This window comes from Ammospiza nelsoni, chromosome 3 (assembly GCF_027579445.1).
Source record: "Ammospiza nelsoni isolate bAmmNel1 chromosome 3, bAmmNel1.pri, whole genome shotgun sequence".
Taxonomy (NCBI): Eukaryota; Metazoa; Chordata; class Aves; order Passeriformes; family Passerellidae; genus Ammospiza; species Ammospiza nelsoni.
The window spans coordinates 96,510,017-96,536,698 of NC_080635.1; the positions used below are offsets into that span (position 1 = coordinate 96,510,017).

At 37.8% G+C, this 26,682-nt stretch overlaps 1 protein-coding gene across 18 annotated transcripts in view; it reads right to left on the reverse strand.

The window, feature by feature from the left end:
• Nucleotides 1–26,682, reverse strand: part of RIMS1 (regulating synaptic membrane exocytosis 1) — a 306,477-nt gene that overhangs the window by 140,702 nt on the left and 139,093 nt on the right. For 15 of the 18 annotated variants that reach the window (XM_059469480.1, XM_059469471.1, XM_059469478.1 and 12 more), the window contains exons 1-3: nucleotides 22,650–22,698; nucleotides 18,913–19,253; nucleotides 15,869–16,740 (exon numbers count right to left, since the gene is read on the reverse strand). In XM_059469480.1, coding sequence (XP_059325463.1) covers nucleotides 15,869–16,740; nucleotides 18,913–19,250 — 1,210 coding nt within the window. In that variant the 5' untranslated portion in view covers nucleotides 19,251–19,253; nucleotides 22,650–22,698. Of the gene's footprint in view, nucleotides 1–15,868; nucleotides 16,741–18,912; nucleotides 19,254–22,649; nucleotides 22,704–26,682 lie in introns of those variants that run through there. The other 3 variants (XM_059469483.1, XM_059469463.1, XM_059469472.1) reach the window with 3 other exon arrangements.

Consider the following 26,682-nt stretch of genomic DNA (forward strand, 5'->3'; position numbering starts at 1 on the left):
AACAAATTCCAAGAATCAAACATACTGCTCAGCTTTCTGCCTCGGTGAAAATGCAGCTGTCCTCTAAACCAAAAGTTTTACATCAATTTTTTGGAAAGGGGAAAGTCAGAGAACGGTCCCAAGCTTAATTCTGTAGCACAAAAAGACCAATTCAAGTAAAGAAAGAGGTTTCTTTATTTGAAACTTGGAATTTAAATTAGAAAGTCAGAGAAGCAACAAAAAATATCTGTGTTGCAGTCTCCAGACCTCAAAGCCAAGTTACACTGGGGAAGATATTCTAATACAACTTCAGGAGACTTAGATACAATAGTAGGTACTGTATGTGACATTTTGCACGGTAGCCCTGTCTGATCTGCTTCAAAAGGTCCTGGATAATGTGGGAGATGAACAGGGACTAGACAAGCCACATCCCACACCTCTACAGGGAAAGAAAAGGACCTGGGAAACTACATACTGAGATGGTTATGGAACAAATCCTTCTGGAATGCAGCCCCAAGCCCATGAAGGCCAAGAAGGTGGCTGGGAACCACCTGCACAGCTTTAGCAAGGGCAAATCTTGCCTGAGCAGTATGCCTTCTGGATCTGCAGGCAAAGGGACAGCAGCAGATACTGTTTAACTGTAGCACAGCTTCCAACCAAGTCTCTCACAATATTCTTCCAGCCAAATCAGGGAGCTATGGATTGACTGGTGAATCTGAAGTGGAAAACTGACCTCACCACTTGATTCAAGCAATGGACTAAAGACTGGAGTTTGATTGGTGGTAAATTACTAGACACACAAAAAAGGACCAGAACAGAGATGCATGGGGAGGAAACAAGGCTTTCCTTTGCTGTGCTAGCAGCACTCCAGACCACCAAAGCTCTACAGAGATCACAGAAAACTCAAAGTGGTATTTGGCTTTGCATCCAGAATTAAACTCATTAGAAAAGAACATACTTGCTTCTGATAGGCTTAAGTGCAGTGTTTAGCTAAGACTAAGCTTATTATAACACTTGCAGCATAACTACATCTTCTCTTCAGTAAAGTATTGCCCAGTGAAGAGACTGAATGCTTTTCAGTCTCTTTTTCAGATTCTTTGGCAAAATAGTTACAACTTTGCAAAGAAAATTTTGAACCATTTACCAGAGAAAGACTTCTATGCATAAATATGCAAATACATAAATTCACACACTTCTTAAGAAGGGGTTATGGATTGACATAGGAACAATTGTGAAATTTTTTGTAACTACTGAAAAAAACCCAACCTCTGATTGGTTCTTAACCTCTGGTGAAAAAGACATATAGCTCATTAAAGGAATATCTGCCTTTAAACACACATCAAACTTGTTAGAGCTCATCCAAGTTCCTCTTCTTTCAGGCATGAGCATAGTCTGTTTACATTTCTAGCCAGGTAACAAGAAAACTTAAAAAGCACCAAAGGATGCTAGGTTGTCAAATCAACAGAGTAATATGCTGAAGCCAATAAGTTTGGTCTTTTATTTAGTTTGAGCTAAATCAATGTCATGCCATTGTGCTCCACAGCTTTTGATTCAAACCATGATCCAAGCTAATCAATTCAAAGTGAAAGTGAGGTAAGTTGGCATCCATCTGAATAACACCATGTAAAAGCACACACTGGGAGCAGGCTGGGGTGTGCTCCACTGGCATCCCAGGATAAGGGCTTGACCACATTGTTTCTGGAGGTCCTCTGGGGGAGTTTTACAGAACATCACCCACCATTCTGCAGCAGACTGGAAGACAGAAAGCATTTCTGCACAACCATGTGATAGGAACCCCTTCAAGGACACAGGTCTGAAAGAGTCAGTAAGGAAACACCCTGCTATTTACGGCTTTTCAACCATCATTCCAAGTTCTCTGTCAATGGTTTAGCACTGCGTTGCCAGTGACGTTTCATCTCCCCCTCCTCCACCCAGGATTGACTCAATTGCTCTTGACTCCTCTGAGGAAGAAGATCGTGACAGTGAAAGTGGAAAGAAACAAAATGAACCCTCAGCCTAGAAAACCTGGGCTGGGCCTTCAATCCCACAGGTGCAGTGGCTGAGATCTTTGCTATCCAACCTTCATGATTCAGTAATTTAGCAATGCATTTATCTTAGTTTCCTTAGCTACTCACAAATGTCAACAAGTCCTAAGATAGATCGTTTTGATAACTGGCCTTGACTGAGGAGAATCTACTGACAGTCAAGAGAAAACATCAGTGCAAATCTAACAGTGCAGCCACTGTCAGATTTACAGATTTCTGGACTTCTTCTGACATCCGAGGATGATGAATTGCCCTCTGTGTGTACAGAGATTTTGTGGAGTATTTTTGTTCATGACAAGGGCAGTAAGTAACATATTAACTTAAAATATCCATAAAAGATCTGCTGGATAGCATTTTTTAGAGCCAAAGGTCATTTTACACAAACCCTAATTCAAGCAATTTGCTCAGCTATCCAACTGCTAACCAAAGCCAGATGTTTTCATTTAAATGGTGACAAATCTGCAGGCACTGACTTTACAATTTACTGATCAATAGCATCAAAATATTATTTTTTCCCAGCTAAACTACTGTTTCTGGTTGTTGCGTTACTGTCTCCCCCCACACCCCATAGCACAGTGGATGTGCAAGACCCATATGCTCTTCCCTGCCTGATGCAGTTTAAGCTGCTCTGAAGGGTTGCTATGCCAGCACCACTTTTGACAGCCATGCTCAAGTACAGGCTTGAACTGACAGAACCAAACTGCTGCAATCCATTCAGCCTGCAGGAAGAGGCTGCAGGCTGCAGGCATCCACCTGAATTTGAGTTTTCCTGCCAAAAGAGAAGTCAAGCAAAACACATTCCATTCAAACCCAGACTACAGCAAAAGTAGGAGAACTTACCTAAGGTGACAATGTCGTTACAGTTTAATTAATTCAGCTACATAACCTTACAAAAAATCCTTAAAACAACTTTTTTTCCCTCCCTTCAAAAACTCTCCACCCCCATTACAAAGTAAAAAATCAAACAACTACACATATCCTGAACTAATTCCTGTACAGGCTGTGATTGAAAGTCTATACAGCCAGGGGTGATAGACATTTGTGTGTTACTATTTTATTCTGTTTCTGTACTTCAGGATAATTTTGAAAACTTAACTCACATTCTTTCCTTTTCTTTTTCCTACTACCTAAATGGATGTAGACATGTAGACCATTCCAAAAGGAACCTATATAAGCAGCATTTTCTATTACTTTAAAATGTTATATACACCATCCAGACAAACAAAAAAAGTAATTGCTAAAACCACACATCTAAATGCAGGGTTTAACAGTGACCACATTGTTTAAGCATTGTCAGAAAATTCATTCCTAATCCTTATAAAAATTTTCTAGGGCAAAGTAAGATTAGGTCCACAATAGCACAGATAACTGTTGTTATGATGGCAACATGCCTAAAATTCATATCAATATTTGTTGTTGCAGCTTTTTTTTTCTTTTTAGAGAAACTATGCTGATATATTAGGATTTTTAAGGATATATTTGAAGAGAAGTCAAAATGTAAATGGTATATTTGTTTAAGAAAAAAAAAAAAAAACAACTGCTGACTGAAAAAATTAAATGTCTCCCTAAGTGTTTCAGTGACTTGTAAGAATAGTCATTCCCTAAGACTCTCTTAGCAGTGATCTTTAAAACTTGGTAACAATAACAGATTAACCAACTTGTTTTATAACTGATTTCAGAGCAACCTTTCTGTGGAAAAGAGCTAGCAGCAGCACAACTGGATTCATTCCCAAACATTCAGTTCCATTCACAGGGGACTGGTTTGCCCTTCTCCAGACATTGTCTGCTTAAAGAGAGTAACAACTCCCCTGCTGGCAAATCAGTAATGTGTCTCCCAGGGGAGATAACTGAACCTACACCTGGGTACACTCATAAGGTTCAGTGTGTTACACAAAAATTGGCAGAAACAGCAAACACCAGAAAGTTTTGAGAACCTACATTTATTTAAGATTGTATTTCTGAGTTCCTTTGTAAGGTCCTATTTTATCTGTAAATGCAAGTCACCTTTATACTATATTTTAAGTAAAATTTGGGCCTGCAGATAATACAAAATTCCTAGCATGCCATGTATTTTGATATAAACTGACACAGATTTGCTGAGGTAGTGCTCTGGAGCACGACAGGCAGGAGCTGGCAGGACACTGCTGGATGACCCAGGACTGGCAGAGTTGAAAGAAACGTGGCTGTCACCAGCCCTGAGCTCATGACACTGGTTAGGATTCACTGCCAGAGCAGAAGATTTTGCTCACCTCGTAATTCGGCTGAGAACTCTATGAAGTGCACGTGGGTTAAAGAGTCACCTGGGGAGCACTGCTCTGCCCAGCATGAGCCTCCTGCTCTGCAAAGCTGTGTGTCACTGCTGCCCAAAGCTGACACGACACCAGTGCCTGCTGCAATTCCCACCCCAGAGCCGGGAGCAGGGCTGAGGCACTCCAAGAACTGCATCCAGCTGCTTCAGAATGACATTTCCTCTCCAGTGACACCTGCTGACAATCTTTAATGCAGAACATTCTGACTTTCAAAGACATGACAGAGGCAAAGAATAAAGCAAAAAATCTGCAGGATTTTATATTCACGCATAGCTCTATTCCCCACCTCTGGCATAATGTCCTGTTAATTACATATCATGATCCTTGAAGTATTAAACTGGAACAGACTCACTGGAGTGCCTTTTAATAGCACACATACATTCTATTTTATATAAATATATATATTCACAAACTTGTACACCTCCCAGAAAAATCTTGTCTTAGTAATGCTATGAAACCACAGTAAAACAAAGAATGTGAAAACATTCCTTCTTATACATTACTGTATATTTTCTTTTTGCTCCTGAACCCACTTGACTGCAGCATAACCTTACCCTAAGGATACTTAGGGTAAGTAGGAAGAGAATATGCAGCTCCACCAAGATTTCTTAAGCACAAACATAGAGAGTCATGTGTAAATATGTAACTCTGAACCTCCCAAATTTTGAAAATCTGGCTTGTGATCCTCAAACAAGAGTACTTTTTCCTTGTCATGTTTTGTGTTTTTTCCCTGAGGATAGGACTCAATTCAAGAAATGAGTAACTGCTTCCATAAAGCTATTCGTGTCAGCATCATTTCCATATGCAGGATATGTTCCATACATCATTTGTAACACTAAAGCTATAGGACAATGTAAATCTGCCTATGGAAAAAAATGCACATACAGAAAAGATCTAAAAAAGGTTTTCAAATTACTGGTTCAAGCAGTGAAGTGTGCCTGTATTTCCAGATTCTCTCTCTGCTGAGAGAGAGAAACTATCTTGCACAGAGGCTGACAAAAAGAGTGAGATTTGACTGCTCCATCTGGTGGCTCATTAAGCACAATTTTAATGGTTTAAGAACATGTGGCCTTACAGTTTAAAAAGGGCCACCCCTGGAGTTTTTGTTTTCTTTGAGCAAGGGCCAAATAAATTCTTAGAACCTAATTATTTTAATAGCATGGCATAAAAATGTATAAATACTTACCTACTTTTAGATCATAATTATATAAAACTTTGATATAATTTTATTTTATATATTATTAGATTATTTCTATTTATTAGCTAAATTATGCTATTTAGTTAATAAACTTTATTAAAACCATCAACATTTCACAAATTGTTATTTTGAATTTATAGCAAGTTACATTTATATTTGAGTTTACATTTCCAGTGAAAAGGTACGTACGTTCTCATTAAAACAACAAAATTAATAACAAGCCAACCATAAAACATATACACTACTGACCTGTTACTACAAGAACACATCTTAACACAAGCTCACATCTTATTCAGCAAGTGACTTCTACTTGCAAATGACAACTTCTAAGCTGATCTAGAGCACCCACAGAATTTTAGAGGCAAAAAGAAGTCTGTGTCCTTAAGTCTACACAATAAGAATAGCTAACTAGAATTGAAGCTCGTATTGCAGAGGAAAGAATTACAAAATTGAGGACTAGGTTACAAATACTGGAACTTTAAATTCTATAAATTATTGTGTATATGTTGCTGTATGTCTGAAAGCATTTTGTCTTGAATTACACATGCCTGAGAGATAGTCAAGGAATATAAAATAGAGGGAGAGTGGCTTTTTACATAGGCAGATAATGGTAGGACAAGAAGGAATAGCTTCCAACTAGAAGAGAAGAGATGTAGATTAGATGTTAAACAGAAATTCTTTACTCAGTGGGTGGTGAGGCACTGGAGCAAGCTGCCCAGAGAAGCTGTGGATGTCCCATCCCTTGAGCTTCAAGGGCAGGTTGGTTGGGATACTGAGCAACCTGGCCTAGGGGGTGGATCCCTGCCCAGATGATCTTTAAGGTCCCTTCCAACCCAAGCCATGCTATGAATAGAACCATTTTACTTATTCCTTTACCACATATAGTTCCCCCAACTAATCTCATACATATTAAGCTAGGACTGATAAGGAATCAAAACCTCTGTGTAATGGAATTTAAATACATCCTTAAATTCTCTGCAGAACTACATTGAAAATTGCAAAATAATCTCATGCTAATTATGGTCCTAATGAACCATACAATACACATTTCTCAACCTGCTCAATGGAGCAAGTTAGACTTGGTCCAGTTTGCACATAATGTACAGCAAAGACACAGGTGACAAAGTAAAGAATGATGATATTTTCTTTTTTAAAATAGAAAATGTCATGATTACAGAGAGGAAGAAAATGTATAAAGAAATTATTCTAAATATAATGTTTTATTAGAAGTTCCCTCATGGCTTAAAAGAATGTGTAATAAAATATTTAATATTGAGGATCTAAAACAATTATGATGTGAGCATGCATTTACTGCATAGCATCACAGTATTTCCAAGACATCCACTCTGTTCCAAAAAAAAGGTTGAAGTTGCTTAGCAATTAGAAATCTCTCCATATACAATTTTAGCAGTCAGTCAGTCAAGGGTATGTGCTGAAGAACTCCTGCATAAGAGAGAGGTATTTTCAAGACATTAGACATGTACAAATGCAGAGATTTGAAGTGCTGGAATACCTAAAAAAGTAACAAATCTTAACATCTACAGCAGCTGGGTATCTACAGAAGGAGTGGTGAACTAACAGCATGTTGGACCAGCAGCATGGAGGTCCTGGCTGTCTACTGCATGCCTTAGCCAACCAATAATCATGTTTCATATTACACTTTGCACATGTTGTGCTTGCAGACTTTCTATTCTCACAGCAAACTTACTCAGGAAAGACAAAAACACATATCAAACTGAAAATTGAACTGCAAAACTCTGCTCCGTCCTTGGGTATCTTCAAGCTGAGTGGTGAAAGAACTCCCTTTGAACTAAAACCTTAGAAGAGTCTTTCTCTTTTTTTGGATCAGAAAACAAACATGATAAGTTGTCAGAATCATTATTTAAAAATCTTAAAAACTGTCGGGTGACGGTGTAGAAAATGAAAAGAGCAGAAAGGTCCAGTGCACACAAATATCACACTGTTGTATCTTTCCATCAGTAAAACAAACAAATTAACAAAGTCAAAACAAAACCCCACAACCACACTCTTAAATGGCCCACAAAACCAAAATAACCGAAAACAAACTGAAAAGACACCAACCCAAAGGATGAAAAAGGCTATATGGCATGAAAAAATGAAAGAAAGAGTTTCACAATGTTTATAAGCACGGAAATATGCATAGTATACATACATGTATACATACTTTAATACCTGACAAGAAAACCAAACAGGCAAATAAAAGGGTAATTTAGCTTATTAGTAGCAAATTAGTATGTAGTGAAAACAGGCATCTAGGCTCATGGAGGCAACCTGCAGCTATCTATGAGAGATTGCAAGCATGTCAGAGGACACTAGCAAGTAACCTGAATTCTGCTGGTTGCTGATAAATGGATCAAAAAGGTACTTAGCAATAATACGTCCTTGCACTAAATAAGCATTCTAATTTATTATCAAGGCAAGTTGGAGTCTCAGTCACGTACTGAAATCTTGTAAAATTAGTCAATGTACAACCATAAAAAGAAAACCTGGACTCCACTGAACTTACAATTTAAATGCAAGGCAATAAACCAGCAGACAATTAAATAAGGAACAAGTGACTACAACTTATACCATTGTGTTAGCCAGTGCCAAGTGGGTTGTCATTCACAGTGTGCCTTTAGAGTAATCCCTGGAACAGCTGTGCCCTGGACCAGCCAGCACTCTCTGCTTACTGCTAGGCAGGACACAGGCCAAGAACAAGCCCTAACAGGCAGCCTCCATACACTCCTCTCTTGAGGAGCTCGAGAATGCGCCACAATTCACTACTGGGCCAAAAAAGTCAAAGAATGGCCCTTTCATATGCTAGTCAGTAAATATCACCAGTGGGATGGGAATATTTGAAACCATAGCACATGTTGTGCTTGGCATCATGGGAGAAATGGAGATAAGAATCAGCTTAAGAGATTACAAAGGGTAGATTGGGAGTCCCTGATTTTGAAGCTCACATGTTGTACAGGAGAAAGAAGAAACAGAGAAATCATCAGAAGAATACAAAAAACACATGAGCAAATATGGGAAAACAGTTTTCAGAAGGATATTCAAAATGGATAGGAACAGGATGAAGCCAGGCTTATTTATTCAAAGGAAATACAGGCATCTTATAATTATTAACCTTCTTTCTGACACAATAAAGTTTCTCCTAGAGCTGTTTATCAGTATACTGATTTTAGAAAACTCATATAGACCAGTCTATCTACTCAAAGAAATGCTTAAAGAAAGAAACTGGAATGGTTCCTGTGTATTACAGTAATTGTGTTATTGTACACTAAAAACTATATGGAAAGGCATCAGAAAAATACTAGCACACAGTACTAACCAATAATACTCAGCACCTCACTGTATAACCCTATGTTTGAATTCAATAGGATGATGAAAATGAATACACTAAGAAAAGGACACAGAATGAACATCTTCAGAAAATAACAGAATCAGATGCTTGTTTGTTCCTAGTTAACTCTATAATTAACCAAAATTAAAACAAATAACACATTATCGGTGCACATACTATTCTAGAAGCCAGTAATTAATTTACCTTTTTCTTTCATACGCTTTCATTTTGCTCCCAAAGTGGGAGAGATTTCCCATACGAGTGGAAAAATGCAAAGGTTTGGATTTCAGTTCCAAGACCACAACTCATCCTTCAATACACGGCACAGACCATTCAGTTATGCAGCGTTACCAAATTCAGTTTGGTTGATCTTTCACATTTCATCTTTTTCTCTAAGTTCTCAAATCAAAAGAGTAACAGTAAACGCTGAGTTCACATAATTTTTATGGTATACAAAAAATATAGGCATACAAAAAATATTGAATGTCAGAAGTGTAGGAAAGAATCAACCTCTGGCTATAACAGCATGTCAAGTTACTGAGTTTTAAGTCCAGTTAACTTCATAGCAGTACTTTGAGAAGTACTGCTCAGCAGCCAAAATTAGGGCAAGCTTTTCAAAGGCTTTTTCATCTCCCTCTTTGCCCCTTAAAAAGTGCTCCATGACCCAGAGCTCATGCTCACATTCTCATGCCTGCTACCTGCAATGGCTTCTGTACGGAAAAAACTGACTGCTGAATGTTCTTGAGAACTGATCTTTCATGGAGAAGCCCATAGAGCCCCTGGGTTTCTCTGCAAGTTCAAACACTCTCACAGCTCCTGAAAGTAAAGGTACCCTGAGTCAAACATTGAGTGATTTTGAACAAAAGACTCCAATCCAACCATGCTCCAGTATCTGCCCCCCTGTAATGAAAATAATCATCTTACTACTGGAAAAATTCCTATCAGGACAAATTTGTAGCTTTTTCATGAATTAGATGTGCAGAAGAAAGGTAAGCAGCAACGAACAAACAACTAATAAAATCATGAACTTGTGAAAAATCAAGCAACCCAGAAGACAGGCCATATCAATGGCAATGAAACATAAGGTCTTGCCAACTGAGGTAAAAAAACCTAGACTTCATGGTTTGTGACATCATCCTGATAAGTCAAAAGGTGCATTTCTTTTCTCCTTTTCCAAAATCAGATTATTATGGATTTTTTTACTGGAAATGGCTCACAGGCTGACAAAAAAAGAACAAGGTACAGATAGGGGTACTGTGAATTTGGCCCCAGATGTTCCCAGCTTAGCTCAGATCCTGCCACAGGAACAGCAGCAGCATTTCTAACATAGAGCAATCTCAGTGCAGGCTCTGAAGAAAATTATTTTTCTTTTCAGGAATCCTCCATTTCAACTGAGTAAGAAATGATGATTACAGTTTTTCTTAACTTTGCATATCTACCCTCAGGGTTAACATGGTTTCTGGCAGCAAGCTTCAACCTTCCTAGCAGTAACTCAGCCTTCCAGGGGAAGAGAGGAGCACTCACTCAACCTCTCTCCCTTTAGCTACTTCTTTCTGCTTTCTTTTTTCACCCCCACTTCTTTCCTAAACTTTTCAACCACAATTCATCCCACCTTTCCTGATTTATCATGTTTTATAGACCTTGGTGATACTTTGCTCTTTCCTCTGAACTTCCTCCAGCACAACCTTCTTAAGGTAAACTAGAAAAAGCTGTATTATGATTTTAGAAGAAGATTCAGCCACATATCTTCCATAACATCCTCATGTATATAGTTACATATTTACATATTCTCTGAAACGCAGGATATCCTGGAAACTATTTAACTTTTTTCCTCCACTCATGTTCAGCTCATCTCACTTGTATATGCAGGTACTTTAAATAATTTCATATACACAAAGCAGATTTTTTACTGCCTAACTCTAATTCAACAAGGACTTATTTACAGCTCCAAAAGCACTGTAAATAATTTCCACTGCTCAAAAGCACTGAATACTGATAGCATTGAATAATGTTAGCAATGAACAAAACTCTGAAACAAGAGTAATTTTAAATTATATTTCCACTAAAATCTGAATCAGATGTAGGTACAAATTACTGCACAAGGACTAGAAGATAAATTTGAACTAATGTTTAAAAATCAGCAATCGTCCTAGGAAGGACATTTTATTTTACACTAAGGTAAATCTCAGCCGCACTTTTAAACAATTTTTGCTCCAATTTTAAAACTCCATGCCCAACTCTCCAAACAAACAGATGTTAAAACATGCTAGCAGATGTTACAGTACAATTTGACTTGCCTACACTCCAGACTGAAACTACCTCAGTCAAAAAGTATAACTATAAACATTTCAAACCAGCCTCCTCTTCTCTACAGCCCTTTCCTGATGTTTTCTTGTGGTTCCTTTACAGGCCCTACTGCACCTGTGTGGTTCCTCCTAACTCCCAAGCCACCTTCCGTGCCAACACTGCTCACAGAGCTTGCAACAAATCCTTGGGGCAACGATATAATTCATTCTCTCCTTTTCCGGGAGCACCCCCAAGCACAAGTACCCAAAGGGACCCACTAAACACCAGAAAAGGATGGAGGAAGGGGCCAGATCCTTTCTCCTGGAGCTGAGCCAGCACTGACATATTTGCCAGCAAACTACAGCATCCCTTTCTGCTCCTGACCTCCACATCTGGGAATAAACCAAGAAAACAGCAAGATCCCTGCCCATTACATTTTCTAACCAGAAATCAACGTCATTAGAATGAAATTAAATTAAATTGGGTCACCCTGTTTCTCGCAGTACTGTGAGAAAGGCATTATGAATGAAACAATCATGTCTTCTCTGAAAGAAAGCAGAAAGCCATTTCAGGAGTTTGTTTTTCAAGGAAGGCGCCAATTCTATCATGCTCTCCTCACTCCCAAATAAATCCAGTAGCAAGTATAAAGAGTGATTTTACTTAGGTTTTCAACATTTTACTACCAATTTGTGAGTATTAGTTGTAATTTCAAGCCTAAATTGGGTGAACAAAATACACATGTAGGCAAATATGAGCAATAAGTACGCAAAATGTAAAATCATTAGTTCATTTATTAACATAAAAGTACTGGAGCCATACTTCCTCCACATTGCTCCAACTTCCAACAATATCTTATCTTCCAGTTTCAAAGGTTGCATGAAAAATTCTGAACTATCTCTTGTATCCATCAATGGATATAGTAACTTTTATGCAACTTCATCTGGACACAAATCTACTATTTTTACACAAATTCTTATTTTTCAACTTCAAAGAAAATACATTTGCTCGAACTTATGCCAAATACAATTTGCATTCTTCACTGGATGGCAGGAGGCAGAAACTGTTACTTTTAAAGTGAGGTCTGGATTTAATTTTTAATGGTCTGGTTTATGTTATTCTAGCTTGTCTTTGAAGAAGTATGAATGCAATTTATGCCTTCTACAAGGATTCCTTTCACCTTGCCAGGACTTCACTGGAAACGTAGTCCACCTGTTGTTCAACTATCAGAAATTTCAGAAAAAGGAGTTCTACAGCCTCTATTAATAATAGAATGAAAATTATTATCAGCATTCTGTAGTTTCCTGTAAAGGGTGTAGATAATTTAATAAGAATTTGAGATGACACTCATCTTTTTTTTTTTTTTTGGCACTAAAAAGAGCACTTTCTCTAGATTTGCTCCAACATGGAAACAATTTGACACAAATCTTTCGATCTTCCACCAAAGAAGTAAAATCCCAGTGGATTTCAAAATATGTTTACTCTTTGGAAAGAAATCTCCTAGTGCTTGTGCATAATTTTTGAATAATTTTGAAGAAATACATATTAAATTATAAAAGTAAATAGCAAGGGATGCACTAGCTAGATTAGGCTGCTTTTCTGAAGGCTTTTTGGGCTCAGCAGATAGGGTAATGCAATACTAATCTGTTTCTAGGAAATGCAAATGTTAAAAAATAACACTTGCACAGTATCTGCTTTACATGACATTTTTGGCTATTGATTTTCAATACAGTCTTATCCATCCTACCTGTATTGTGTCTTTCTCTGGGGCATCATTTGCCTTTAAACATCCCTGTAAGCTGTTTCTCACAGAAACTTCTATTTTATTTGTTCAACATAGAACTGAAAATAGTACATCTTTATTACTTAGGGGCAGATCATTTCATATTGGCATTCACCAAATGCAAACATTACATTTAAGATCTTGGGGATTTTTTACAGGGCAATTCAAAGCTTCTAGCTTCATCTATGTTACTTTGGCACCAGGTTTCTGACTGAGCTGACATTTAGATAAGAGAGGATGGATTCCAGACCCTCCTGGGCTTATAAAGTAAAGCACTATAACTGAACCTGTGCAGTAATTCTCCCAAGTTACAAGCAAAGAACTGAAGAAATTCTGGTGAAATTTGGTTTGTAACAATGCTGTTAAATTGCAAAGAATGGGATTATGATCAGGTTTATAATAGCAGCATTTTAAAATTATTTACATATATATACATCTTTAAAACTAAATCCTTTTACTGCAGCATTTTTTTAGAGTACTGGGGAATTTCTAAAATATTTTCTTAGGTAATAAAATCTCCTGCCTTTCCGTCTATTTTTATTAAATACTCCAGAGTATTTCAAGTACTGGTGAAAAGGTAACTGTAAAAATAATTGGATACTTTACAATCAAAAAATGTTTCTGCTTTCTCATTTCTATTCATATTTCCTATTTCTTTTTTTATGGGCTATATACTCCCATCTTCAATGGCTTTCCATTTACAATCCTTGTTAAGGAAAAGGCATATAAAAATCAGGCAAAAAAAATAATGTCTAAATATCATAACTATTAAATTAATAAATATACCTCTGTAGTTAATGCATTGAATACCCCTCCACACATACACACACACACACATATTTCTGTTGGCAATTAGATAAAAAGTCCCAAGGAATGCTCAACAATGTAAATCACATATGCAGAGGTCAGTGGTCAGACAGGTCTCTAACATACTCCTATCAATAACTTTTATCCAAATACACTGAGGTAGCACTCAGATGTGATACTAACCAAGGTCTCCACTCTGTAAAGGGGGACCCTGAACATGTGTCTAGGAGGTAACCAAGAGCTTGATTCAGTCACTGAGAACATAAACCTTTAGCAACATTTGAAATTCTCTGGAATTCATACCACTAAGGGAAAAAAAATCTAAGCCTTTATGTTTTAACAGTACATGGGGAAATTGGTCAAAAGCTGAGATCAGTGTCATGAGCCTGAAAGCAGCTACTGAAAGATTTTACTTATGAAAGACTATTGTAACACCAACTATATCAATGTAATTATATCAGTACAGTAACTTTCAGCCTGGACTTCACTTACAGAACAATCTTTCAGTTTATAAGAACAACCTACACTGATTATGGGAAATTCCATCCACTTCATAAGCAACCTCAAACTGATAAACATAATGAAAGATGGAAAAGAAATGCTGTATTACTGACTTCTACTTCCAACAGATGGAGTCAGGGAAAATTACACAAATCCAAATGTCAGCTTAAAACATGGCCACAAAATAAGTGAAAGAGATGTGTTGTCTTAGAAAGACAGAATAGTTGAGACAGGAAGGGACCTCTGTGAGTCCCTAATTCAAATACCCTTGCTCAAAAGTTGTGTCAGCAGAGCAGATTACTCAGGGCCTTCTCCATTTGGGTTTTGAGCATGTCCAAGGATGGAGACTGTAAAAATCTCTGTGATACATTCCAGTATTTGACAAAATTCAGTCAAATAAGTGAGATTTTTTTTATGTTTGAGTGGAATCTGGAATAAACTTTCAGAGTATGATCACCATTCCCTCTTAAAAATGAGCAGAAAAGCAAGTTTCCATATTTTGAATGGAAAAGCTCATGCTTAGAAAGTTAAAACAAGCAGTAATCCAGATGGGATAGGAGAGAAATCTGCTATCTTTGCTATGTATTCCTTGAGCTTTTGGTGATGCTAGGAGACCACAACATCAGATAAAGACAGACAGACAGATTAGCATATATGAATCACAGACATGTCAGGAAACAGTGCCAGGAACTAAAAGGCAATGCAGAGAAGCCTTTGGAATTTTCAGTATGAATACCAGCAAGAAACTTTCAAGGTACAAACACAGATAGTTAAACTAAGGAGCTAAAAACCAAAGACACAAAAAGCTTCCAGCTCACTGTACTGTCAGCCAAAGACAAAGCAGGATTGTAACGCTGTTGCTAAATTCTGCCACAGTCTTTTCTGACAATGCTTATTTTATCTGTTCAGGATTCCTAAATTTGATTAACTTCTTCAGCCAGAAGAAAGGCTTTGTTTCAAAGGACATAGCGTACTACAAGTTATTCCTTGCTGCTGAGTGTTACCGTCAACAGATGAAGAGAAACTGAAATAACAGACTTTAAACATATTTCTTAGCTCAAGAGAAAATTCATCTAGACAACAACTTTGTCAATTCTCTTTTTTTTTCTACATAACACTACCTTTGCCCCATATCTACTTGTCCTTAGTAACAATGAACTCTGGCAGATTTTTGATATTTTATTAAATGTAGTAAAAATTTGCATATCTTATAATGGTCTCCTCTGATTGTTACAGAACTCACTTTTAATTTCAATCCATCCATTTTGTCTGTTCTACGTACAGACAAAAGAATGAAGTAATGACCAAAGGAGTACAGACATCATCAAGAGAGTAGACTAGAACCCTTGAATTCTGTCACTTCCAGGTGAAAGAGGGAAGAGAATGAAAAGGAAACTTATCAGCTGATGCTACCTGTAATCACCTCATCTAAGAATGCAAAAGGAAACATTGTAAAGCACATGTAATCAGGTATAAGACACTTCTCAGTTGGCAAAAAAAAGAAAGTCAAGGGGAAAAAGTGTATGATTAAAAAGAGGAAAAGAGAGAGAAAAATACAGATTTTTTTTTTCCCCAAATCATGGCCATGTGCATAATATACAGAAAAGTCCTTACCTTTTTCACTGACACTTTCACTTTCTATCTCCACATCTTCACAGCTAGTATATTCTGGTGTTGATGCCCCTTCTTCCTCTGAGCTACTAACTGACATCTGCCTTTTCTTTCCGCCTCTTTTTGCTCTATGAGGCTTTGGAGGGGATGGCCGCACTGATTCCGACTGGTCAGAGCTAAGGGAATCATTCCTTAGCATGGTCTCCATTTTCTCCCGCTTTGCTTTTCGCATGAGAATAGCAGAGCTAGGATCAAGGCGGCTCTGTTTTATAAAGGAATCGTGGTTCTTGTATTCTACGTGTTCTATAGGAACTGGACTATGCCTGGGAGTTGGTGGGCTATGATTAGTTAATTGTTTAGAAACAGAAATTCTTACATCACCTGTTCTGTCTATAGAGTACGACCTCTGAGTTTCCACAAGAGATTTTCTGTCCTGAGTTCCCTGTACTTGTGAGCGTTTTCCTAATTTATTCTCAGGTACCTCCGCTTCCTCCATTTCTGTGTGTGGCAAAGCTACATCACTGTGTCTTCTCTCGTGTCGTGCTTTAGAAACTTTGGCGTGCATGCGCATCTGCTGCTCCTCGGGGTGTGGTTTTACAGGGTATCTCGCCAGATTGGGGTCACTCTTGTAACGGGTATGATATTCATCGTCCTTCCTTTGTTTTTCATCGTCAGGCACTTTGCCTTCCTCAAGTTTCTCTGGCAAGTCTGGGTAATCCTGTGACTTGCCTTTCTCCAGCCTTCTACCTTCATGCCGCTCTTTACGCTCCCTGTCGTCTGTTGGTCCTTCTTTCTGAAGTGAGGATTTTGGCACACGCTTACGCTCACTCTTTACACCTTTGCCATTCTGGTCAGAAACCAATACTGCCTTCTTCCTACAATGAAAAGGAGTACAGTAATATGAAGAATTGAATGGAAAATAGAAATATTTGCATAAAGTTATGGAAAAAAATTTCAAAATCAGGATAAGCTATGGCAAAACAGAAAATATTGAATTCATTACCTTGAATTAAATCTATTAATCCTTCCATCTTAATTTTATTTTCCAATAGCAAACAACTTCCAGAGTCCACAAAAACATAAATTATGAATGGTTCAATTAATGAGTAAAATCAAAAACGAATATTAACATGGATAATTTACCCATGTAAGTAAGAAGACCCAGAGTTGTCTTTGTAGTCACTGCAACATTATTACGGAGCACTGTAGTATGTTCTCCATTTTTCTGGAAGCAGTCATGGGAGTCACAGACTAACCACACAATTCACTTCAAGTGCCCTGACAGCATAGATGTAAATACCACCAAATGGAGTATCTACCACAATAATATTACAGAAAGAAGTAATATAGTTTAAAAAATGCAAAAGATAATATATCGAGAAATAATATTTAAACTAGTTTGATTTATCTTTGAAATTCTAAAAAGAAGTGCCCGTTTCATAAGCATGTAAAGGAAAGCAGATTGATTCCTTGAGATAAATTAATGGTATTACTTTCTCCATCCAAAAAAGGATGAGAAGTTATTTCTCTATGCAGACATAAGTACAAAACAGTAAATAATGAAGTTGCATGAATTTTTTTCTCTTTCATATTCTGCAAGCCAATAAGCAAGCCAAATAATCATAAAATTCCCTTATGGAGGACATTTTTATTTCTCTCATCATTCCAACTGCCCTTTCATTCAGCAGTTCATATATGAATCCATTGATTTTGAAGAAGGAGGAACACAGCTACGCAGTGTATTTGAGAAGAGTGCACACAGGGACAAAGTCACTAGGACTTTGTTTTGCGGCACTGAATCTTCCCTTCCACAACTGACACATCTTTGGATTACATATCAAAGACCCTCACAAAGAACAAAGTTGGACATCCACATTATTCCCTTTTTTTTTTTCCCCTCACCTCCTGTTTCTCCAGAATTTTTGGAGAATTAACAGGACCGGAGCTTACTACAGATAGTCTTTAATCAGAATGCCTGGAATTCATTTGAAACTCTCAGTGACAAGTAAAGGACACTAATTCTGTATAACTGATATGAACATCTCAGTTTTGGGCAGCAAAGCAGAAATCTAAAGTGTTTTCCTGCCCTAAAAGCTACAGCTGCTCTGGGGGCCTTCCCTGGGTAGAGGGACAACAGTCAACAGAATATGGAAGGGCATCACTTATACAATGCATATATGTAACACCAACCTGAATTTGATACAGTTACACCCAGACAAATCTCACCCACACAGTAATTTACTAGCCACTGCTCATCATCCATTTTCAGCTCCAATAGCTAGGGGGAAAAAAAAATCATCAGCCATTCTGGCCAGAATCTGGAGAATCTTCTATGGCCAACTCCTGTTTTGCTGTCACAGGCTCCGTCCTCAACTGCTCTGCCATCTGCCAGGCAGCAGCCAAAGGATCAGCAACTGCTTCATTGCATTAGCCTCTCCTGAGTTGCTACTTCTCATCACCCGGAATGCAGCTCAGGAATTACCTCTTTAACTCATTTAAAATAGTTTGCTTCTGGTTGCTTTGTTCTTGCAAAAAATTTGCTCTGCGTTCAAGATGGTACTATTGCTGTTGTACATAAATGTTAACTTCACACATGTAAATGAGTGTATATTATTTCTAACAATAAAATTGGAAATAATATCAATGATATCTCATATAAAACATAAGGTTATCTGAAAAAATTCCACAGGGTGTTTTCTGATTGCTTAGGTGTGGATTTTTTAGGAGAATGTTGCTTTAAAAATTCAAGCTCTTTGCTTAATAATTTTAAAATACCAGTCAAATTTAAACTTTAAAAGTAACCTACAATTCTGTATTCAAAGTATACATCAAAAGGCATTGAAGTATATGGAAATATCCATAAAATATTTTTTTCCTCATTTTATGTCCCATAGACCAAAATAGACAATGTATTTGGTAGCAACAATTTATCTTTCCCTGGTCAGTAAATCAATTTACGCTTTTTTTTTGCACAATAGTAAACATACAGAAGGCCCAACTGAACTAGCATTTAGCATTGTAGGCTCTATCTAGACAGAAAGCATTACCTCTCTTTTGGAGGTTCACTCCTAGACCTTGAAGCTTGCTTTTGGTCCGGGCCCATAGCCGGCTGCGACACTTCTGCTCCTTTCCTACGGTCAGGCTGCACACTGGAAGAGGAGATTTCCTGTGATGAGGCAGCTGCTGTGCTCAGGGGAGTCTGTGACCTCGATCGCTCCTGAAGCCTCGCTTTCTTTTCTCTCGGTGCGTCCGAGCTTGCGCCCGTGGCCGTGTCACTCAGCGTCCCGTCCTGGCTGGGCGACGGCTGCGGCCCGCTCCCAAAAAACCACGCTCCGGATTTCGTTAGGATTTCTTGTTGCTTTCGACATAAATTGCATACCCACATAACCTAGTTGAAGACAACAAAAGAGTCAGTGCAGCTGCCTCCCAGAGCCCGGAATGCATGCTCACTACCGCCGAGCAGGGCCGGCCTCTGGCTCTCTGAGCTAGGGAGGCTGGTGCTCATGACAGGACCCAGAACATGCTTCTCCACTGGCTAGAGCCAAGCATCCTACAGGCACATGCTATGCGAGCTTCTCCAAAATGTCTTGTCAATATACATCAGTCCTACCTGTGGCAATCCTCCCTCCGCCCAGCCCTAGCTCTCCTCTGGACACACACTGACCACATGAGCAGTGCTTGCTGGGGGGTTGATGCAGAAGGGAGTGGGTTGGGTTTTTTCCACTGGTGTGGATCGCTGTCAGGACAGACAAGCCCACCAGACTGCAAACAGGACTTGTACCTCAGGGGGCAGTGTCCTGCCCAGCTAACTCCCAACTTCTGTGGTCACAGAAAATTGACACGGTATTTTCTTGTGAATTAACTTTCTCACATTGAATAATTCCACATTATCCTGCAAATAAATTCATTATGTACTGTGAATGGTTTTAGCTACACCTACTGCAACTACTTAGACGTGTAAAGTAAAACCTTAAGAAATCTACTAACAGAAAACTAAATACATCAATGAAAATAATGCAGAAGTACCATATTCTGTACTACTTGCAAACCATCATCATTATCTCTTTGAGTGATAGCTGCAAATAATAACTTAACAAACTTGTGTCCCTGTAAATCACAATTAAGTTGTGTGCCTAGACTGTGGTGCCTAGGATTTTTTTTTAAAAACTGGAGGGTTTAATTCCTTACACACAGATATACAGGAGCACACACATTAAAGCAAGACTTCATGTTTCCAGCCTGTATGCTGTAGAGACAGTCTTATGTACAGGAGCAACTCACCAGAGAAAAAGAAATGGTTAATCAAGACTAAAGTATGTGAAAATTTAAGATAAAATTTGGACAAAGAAAAAAACAGTTTTCAGATAGAAGAAAAAATAGGCAAAATGTATGAAGGATATAGAAGAGAGAGATTTTTGTCAGAAATAAAAACAGAGATGAGAGGAAACAAAGCTGATTATTATTAAGGAAAATGGTAAAGAAAATATCTTAATTTAATACAGAAGGTATATAGGAATGGGTAAAATTGCAATGAGGCTAAGAAAAATGACAAAAATTGGAAGGAAAAATATGCTTGGATTATTTTGTGAAAACATAGGAATGATGCAAGAGTCACAAAATTGTACGGTGCTTAAAATAAAAAAGAAGAGGAAAAAAACACTTAATGGACAAAACTTAAACAGGACAAAGTTCTGTTACTGAGCTCTTTTACTCTCTGGCCTGTGGAGGTACTGCATGGCTTACGAGGTACGATGAAAATTTTAGGCATTTCACATATTTAAAATAATTAGCATTTATTTAGATAGACTATCTTTGTAGGTCTGAAAACTACATCAGAACTTCCAAGTGCATTCCTGCACTGTTTGACCAAACCACACAGAGAAGACATCCAACTCTTTACCCCCTGTCAGGATTGCACCTTTATCAAAAGATGACTGTTATATTTCTTCTGTTTAAGAAGGATAATAAAGTATCTATTAATCCTTTAATTAAAAAAGACCCAACCTTAATCGAAAGCTACAGTTATTGCAACAGGGGCATAAACATATATCATGATGAAAACAAATAACACTAAGTAGGATAATAGAAACAGCAACTTTGACAAAGATAAATTCTAGACCTCAAAAAAAACAAAAAGAATCTCGATTCCAAAATATCTCATTTATTCCATCTAGTACACCTCAAAAACCAGAAATTCAGTTTATTAGACTATGTGTTCTAAACAGAATAGACTTTTAGTCTATCAGATTATTATTATTACAGGCATTCAAAAAAAAAAAAAACAGAAAGGCTAAAAGGAAAAAAAGCCACATTTTGAAATGCTTTTACATGATCTTCAGCAAAAGTGTGCATACAAATGTGTCTGTGTACAAAATCCATGTCAATGCTATAAATGAAAATCAGTAACAAAAAATGTCGTTACTTGCATTTTATCAGTTTCCAAGAAAGGTTGATAAAAGTGGTAATAAAAAAATTAATCAACTAGAGTTTGTTTAAAGGATAAGGAATACTTAAGTGAATTATCCTAATTAAATTTCATATGTGGGTATATATACAAGCCCACTAACATACTTCCTTTACAACTTAATGTATTAAATAATTTTAAATATTTATAAATTATGTAATAAAATTCAAGAAAATACTGTCAATTTGCATAATCACCCTTGATACTGTAATTCATTTTATGCAAAAAATATTATGAGATACAATCAAATAAGAATTGCTAATTCACAAAGAGACTCAGAAAAGTACAGAATACTGAAAGAAGAAATAGTAGACAAGTAAATACAAACCCATTTTCTTACAGCTATTTTTAAACTCTGCCTCTTGGACACAATACATACCAATCAACACAGATTACACACATAGGAAATCTGTATTATACTCACATAGAGGCTATACTACCACCCCTTTTTAGGAATCTCTTCAGGAATAAAAAAATGCTACAGTTGCCTTGAGATCTATTCGGTCCAAAAGGAAAAATAATAAAAAATAATAAAAGCTCTTCTTGAGGAGGAGAAAAAAAAATCAAAAATTGAGGTGACAGAGGAGTTTCAGTGACAAAACTGTATATTGAAAAACATTTTTAGAGAAGTATGTGGAGCAAGCAATTCAGCAGCATGCAGGAATTATATCCTGATTGAATATACTGGGATGTGGTCCAAACTAATCTAAACTAAAGCAGGTCTGTGTAATAACTTATCTTAACAATCCGCAGATGTTAGGCAACCAAACAAATGCTCTGATGAAGGATTACAGTTCTCTAATGTGGCTTCTGGACCTCCACGCGATGCATCAGTAAAATGAAGAGCGTAAGACAATTTTACTCTGGCCTGTCACTTCAAAAATAGTTTCTGTTTACTCTCCTCTGGACAGTGAGCTCTGATGAAGTGCTACAGTGAGCCATTCGAGACATCCAGAGTCTGGTTTTTGTTTCTGGGTTTGTTTCTGGTTTATTGCATCCTTGCAATGTCAATGCAATTTCACACGTGAAGCTATTAAAGAGAACCAGTAAAAGGGGGCTCTTCATTCACAGGGTTCATATGCATGGCTCTGGAAAAAGGTGCATTTTCACAGCATAGCAAAGGGTTCTGGGCTTTACTGCTACATAACAAAAAAGACCAGTGGCACACACAGGACTCAGCACATGTGGGTCAGCAGTTCCCACACAGATTCATGTGGCAACTTGACAGGCTGCGTGAAAACATGCTAGAAGGATCCCATGCTTGCCTTCATGTGGAATACAGAGTATTTCATTCACAGAAAAAATATTCCTCAAACTTACTCTTACAGGTACTGCTGAATGTGATCCACAATGAGGAGGAACAGAATTCCTGTACTAACACAACATGAAATTCCAACTTGAAAGAGCCCATAGTAAGTAATATATATATATATATATCACTATACGTACAGAAAAAGTGTTTTAAGTTACAAAAATAAGAACAATTCTACATTATTAAATATTTCAAGCCTGCATTTTAGAATGCAGAAAAAAGGCTTTTTTTCAAAGTCAAATTTGGAAACTTCCAAACATGCACTGGGAGGCTAAAGTCACATTGTGGGGGGCACAGAAGTTATACTGAATTTATGTGACACATGCCAGGCAAAACTCAGACTGAGGTCAGAGCAAGTTCCCCAAATCCTTCGCCCAAGCCCAGATTCTGAGGAGGCTACATAAGGAGACACTCCTTTTTTGCTTCCTGAGTTTAGAAATTGAAATCCCACAGTTAGGATGACTCCCATGCATCCTGCTTCATCCCTATGCAGCAAATTAGGTAGCAAGTGTGCTAACAGAGCAGGCCACAAGCTACTCCTTACTGAACCTCCACACTACCTTAATTATTTCCCTTCTGAAGGGTGTACACAACATTTTTTCAGGTTGTTGATTTAATGTACATTCCTCCTACGCACTTTTGGAAGACACTGGTTATTTCAGACAGATTTAATTAGGCAGATCCTCTTCACTGCCTGAGGCACCATTAACCTCAGCAGAGCTCTGCCACCACCCTACAAGTCATCTCTTGAAAGCCAAAGAAAAGGAACGATAATAGTTACCTCCTACAAAATTTTCATTCACAAAATTAAGTTAGAGTATGCATCACTTAATGTTTCTGAGAGAACATAAAACCATGCAGCAAACCATGAAATTATTATACAGAATTGCATTTATCTCTTCTGCAATATCAAAATGATTTCTGTAATAAAATCCTAGCTAAAATGTTGTGACCACTTCACTCCATTAAAATATAAATAAATAAAGTTGAAAATCTGCCTGAATACTTACATTAGTCAAAAATCTTAATAAATAAACAACTCTGCCCTGCCTTTGTAAAGAATGTGCGCTCATGAGTCCAAGTTTACATTAAATATATTTTTCAAAATGTATAGACAGCTGGGGGCATCCAATAGCTTCTGCCCAGCAAAAGGGAAGGTCTTCTCCCCAGCTCTCTCCTCTCTCCCTATCTGCGTTTGTTCTCTTCCTTTCTTTCTCACAGGAAGGTTCCCTGTGCCACATACCCACTTGTATACTGTTCCTTGACAGTCAGGTTCTCCCAGGAGCCCCTTGTATTTAAAAACATTGCAGAAACTTATCTGTATTTTCTTAAACTGGTTTCATGCTCTGTCACATCTAGTTTTTTTCATAGAGGGAATGATGAGTAGTAAAATCATGTGACCAGAAACAGAAGCAAATGGGGATAAGGGTATGTTTTGCCTACAGCACTGTCTCAGCATTTTCCACCAAATTACATCTTGAAATTACACCAATACTGGCACACTAGACTTGTACAGAAACATTTTGAGCACTGAAGCAAATGACACAAAATAATCAGTATCTGTGCTAGGATCTCTGCTCTACTTCAAAGCAAGGTGACTCCAAAGAAGGTGCTACCTGGAGGTACCACAGAACACTCCAACTCCTCACCTCGCAGGAAAAGTTGATAAGAAAATGCCAAAGGCAGAAGATCAAGAGGGTGCCAACAGCCTTGTGTCAGTTTACTCACACTGACACTCTAAAACTTAGGAACAGTCCCAGATTATGTTTAAGGTATTAGTAAAGAAGCAACTGAGGAGTCTAGGTTCTGATTTTCCTAAAGCCTCTCCTCTGGACTGAAGGGTTTGACAGGACTATGCAATTCTCTGCTGCCCACCTCTCCAATCAGGGAGAGGATCACTTTGCCCATGCTGATGGTCACCAGACAGAGCTCAGCCATTTCAGGACAATGACAATAAGCCATTTTAATTTAGTATTCTGTTCTTCTATTCCTATGGAAGCAGATTTTCTTCAGAACTTAGGTTTTCAGCTAGATATTTGTATTCCAGTTTGGCAAGAAAAGGAAGATTTTGCAGACAGCTGATTTGGCTTCTTCCTATTTTCTGCCTGCATCCTACAATAATGAGCTACCCCACTGGACAAATGCAATAAAAAATTGCACAGGCATGGAAGTTTTCAGGTCATTATATTCTTAAAAGTTACACAAAATGTACAGCTCTATAAAATTCCTATAAATATTTCAATCTCTTTTGGCGTCACAGAACCGACATGGCAATTCAAGCACAAGACATTAATAGGAAATGAGGCTGCTCACAGAACTACCTGTTGCCTTAAAGCCTATGGTGCCATTCACAAGCTTGACTGAGAACTTCCAGGAGAGATGTTTAGAAGTCTGCCTTACCAGAATTTTCCACTTGCACAAGAGACTGCACCTCCTACTCTTTTCTGCTTGCCTTTCTGTTAATTTAGATGTTACGTTTTCAAATTACATTCTATCTGTACAAATAAGGATTTGAGTAAGACGCCTAAATTGTTTCTGTCTACACTGAGATTGCTGTAGGCATTTCAGGTATTTAGGTCTCCAGCCAAAGAGAGTCCACTCACTTTCATGTAGAAACAGTGAAATAAAATACAATCCAGTGTCTAACGAGAGCCTAGTGCCTGTAGCAGTAAGTCAGCATATCCCAGGTTGCTGCCACAGGACTTAGGTCCCATGTGCCAGACACATCTATGTACCTAGGGCAAAAGAAATGGCATCAGATGCCTACTTTTAGGCAACTGAGAACACAGTTCATGTACTGATCCTAATCATGTTCCTGGCCTCAGTTCCTAAATCCACAGCTAAAAACTGCCTATAGGAGGGGGAAAAGATGCAGCGGAGCAGTGATTCAAGTAGCTAACACCAAAAGGGCACTTCATGCTAGTTTTGTTGTGACTGCTGTTAGCAACAATGTTACTAATCATTTTAATTTTAAGATTTAAAAACAAAAAGGAAAAACACCTTTCTTCATATGCCCTTCTGCCAAAAGCTCTAAGCTACTGCTGCCAATCTTTCAGAAAGCTGCCAACAATTTTCCCAAAAATGAAGCATTATCTAGAATAATCCTGCAGCAAACTGAGTGTTGGAACTCAGACACTTAGGCAACTATAAAGTAACAACATGAAATATCATTCTAAAACAGCACACTGCCATGTTCCAGACACTATCCAGAAGTACAATAATGTAATTCTTTGAGAACCTCTTTGGAGCTCAAGGAAGAAAGCAAAATCACTAGTGGTGAAGGCGGTAGTTGTGTCTAAAAATTCACACCAGCACATTTACATACAGTAATTTAAATATTCTTCCCCTGCAAATTCTTTTCTAAATCTGCTACACAAAGAAGTTAGTACTAAAAAAATACCCCAAAAACTGCATTGTCATAGTTACTAGCTGTGATCTTCTAAATCTAGGTCTCCTTCCTCATAGCTTGGATTCTTTTTCAACTTTATTTCTCTTGCCTGAATTTCCTTCGGTTTCTTCTGACAACACAGTAGCCATGAATTGCTAGTCACATTGTCTGTAACATCAATCTCCATTTTTCACAGACCATGAAGCTACCCTAGAAACTATTATCACAAAGACATTTTTTGTGTATTCTTCTAACCTTCTTCAAAAAAACCCTAAAAAGTTTTGTATATCTATTTGGACATTTGGCTGCCTTGATGAGCCACAGAAGCTGTACTCCTCTTAATCACTTCACGGTTCCCATAGTTACAGATACACATAGAACACAAATATTTTTTTTTTTTACATTACAGAAATCTGAAAAAATAAGGTAAATGGCATGAAACAGCTTTAAAGTCAGGACTGGCATGAAGTTTTAGTTCCTATTCATAAAACAGAGACAACTCTGTTTATCCACTTCTACAATTACAAACCGGAGTAAAAATACAGAAATGCTCAGAACCAGACTGTCTTTAACCTTGGATGGGTATGTTCATAATTTCTGTGGGAGCTTTCATTACAGCACCATTACTTATCTTTTTATACTCTTCTTTTATA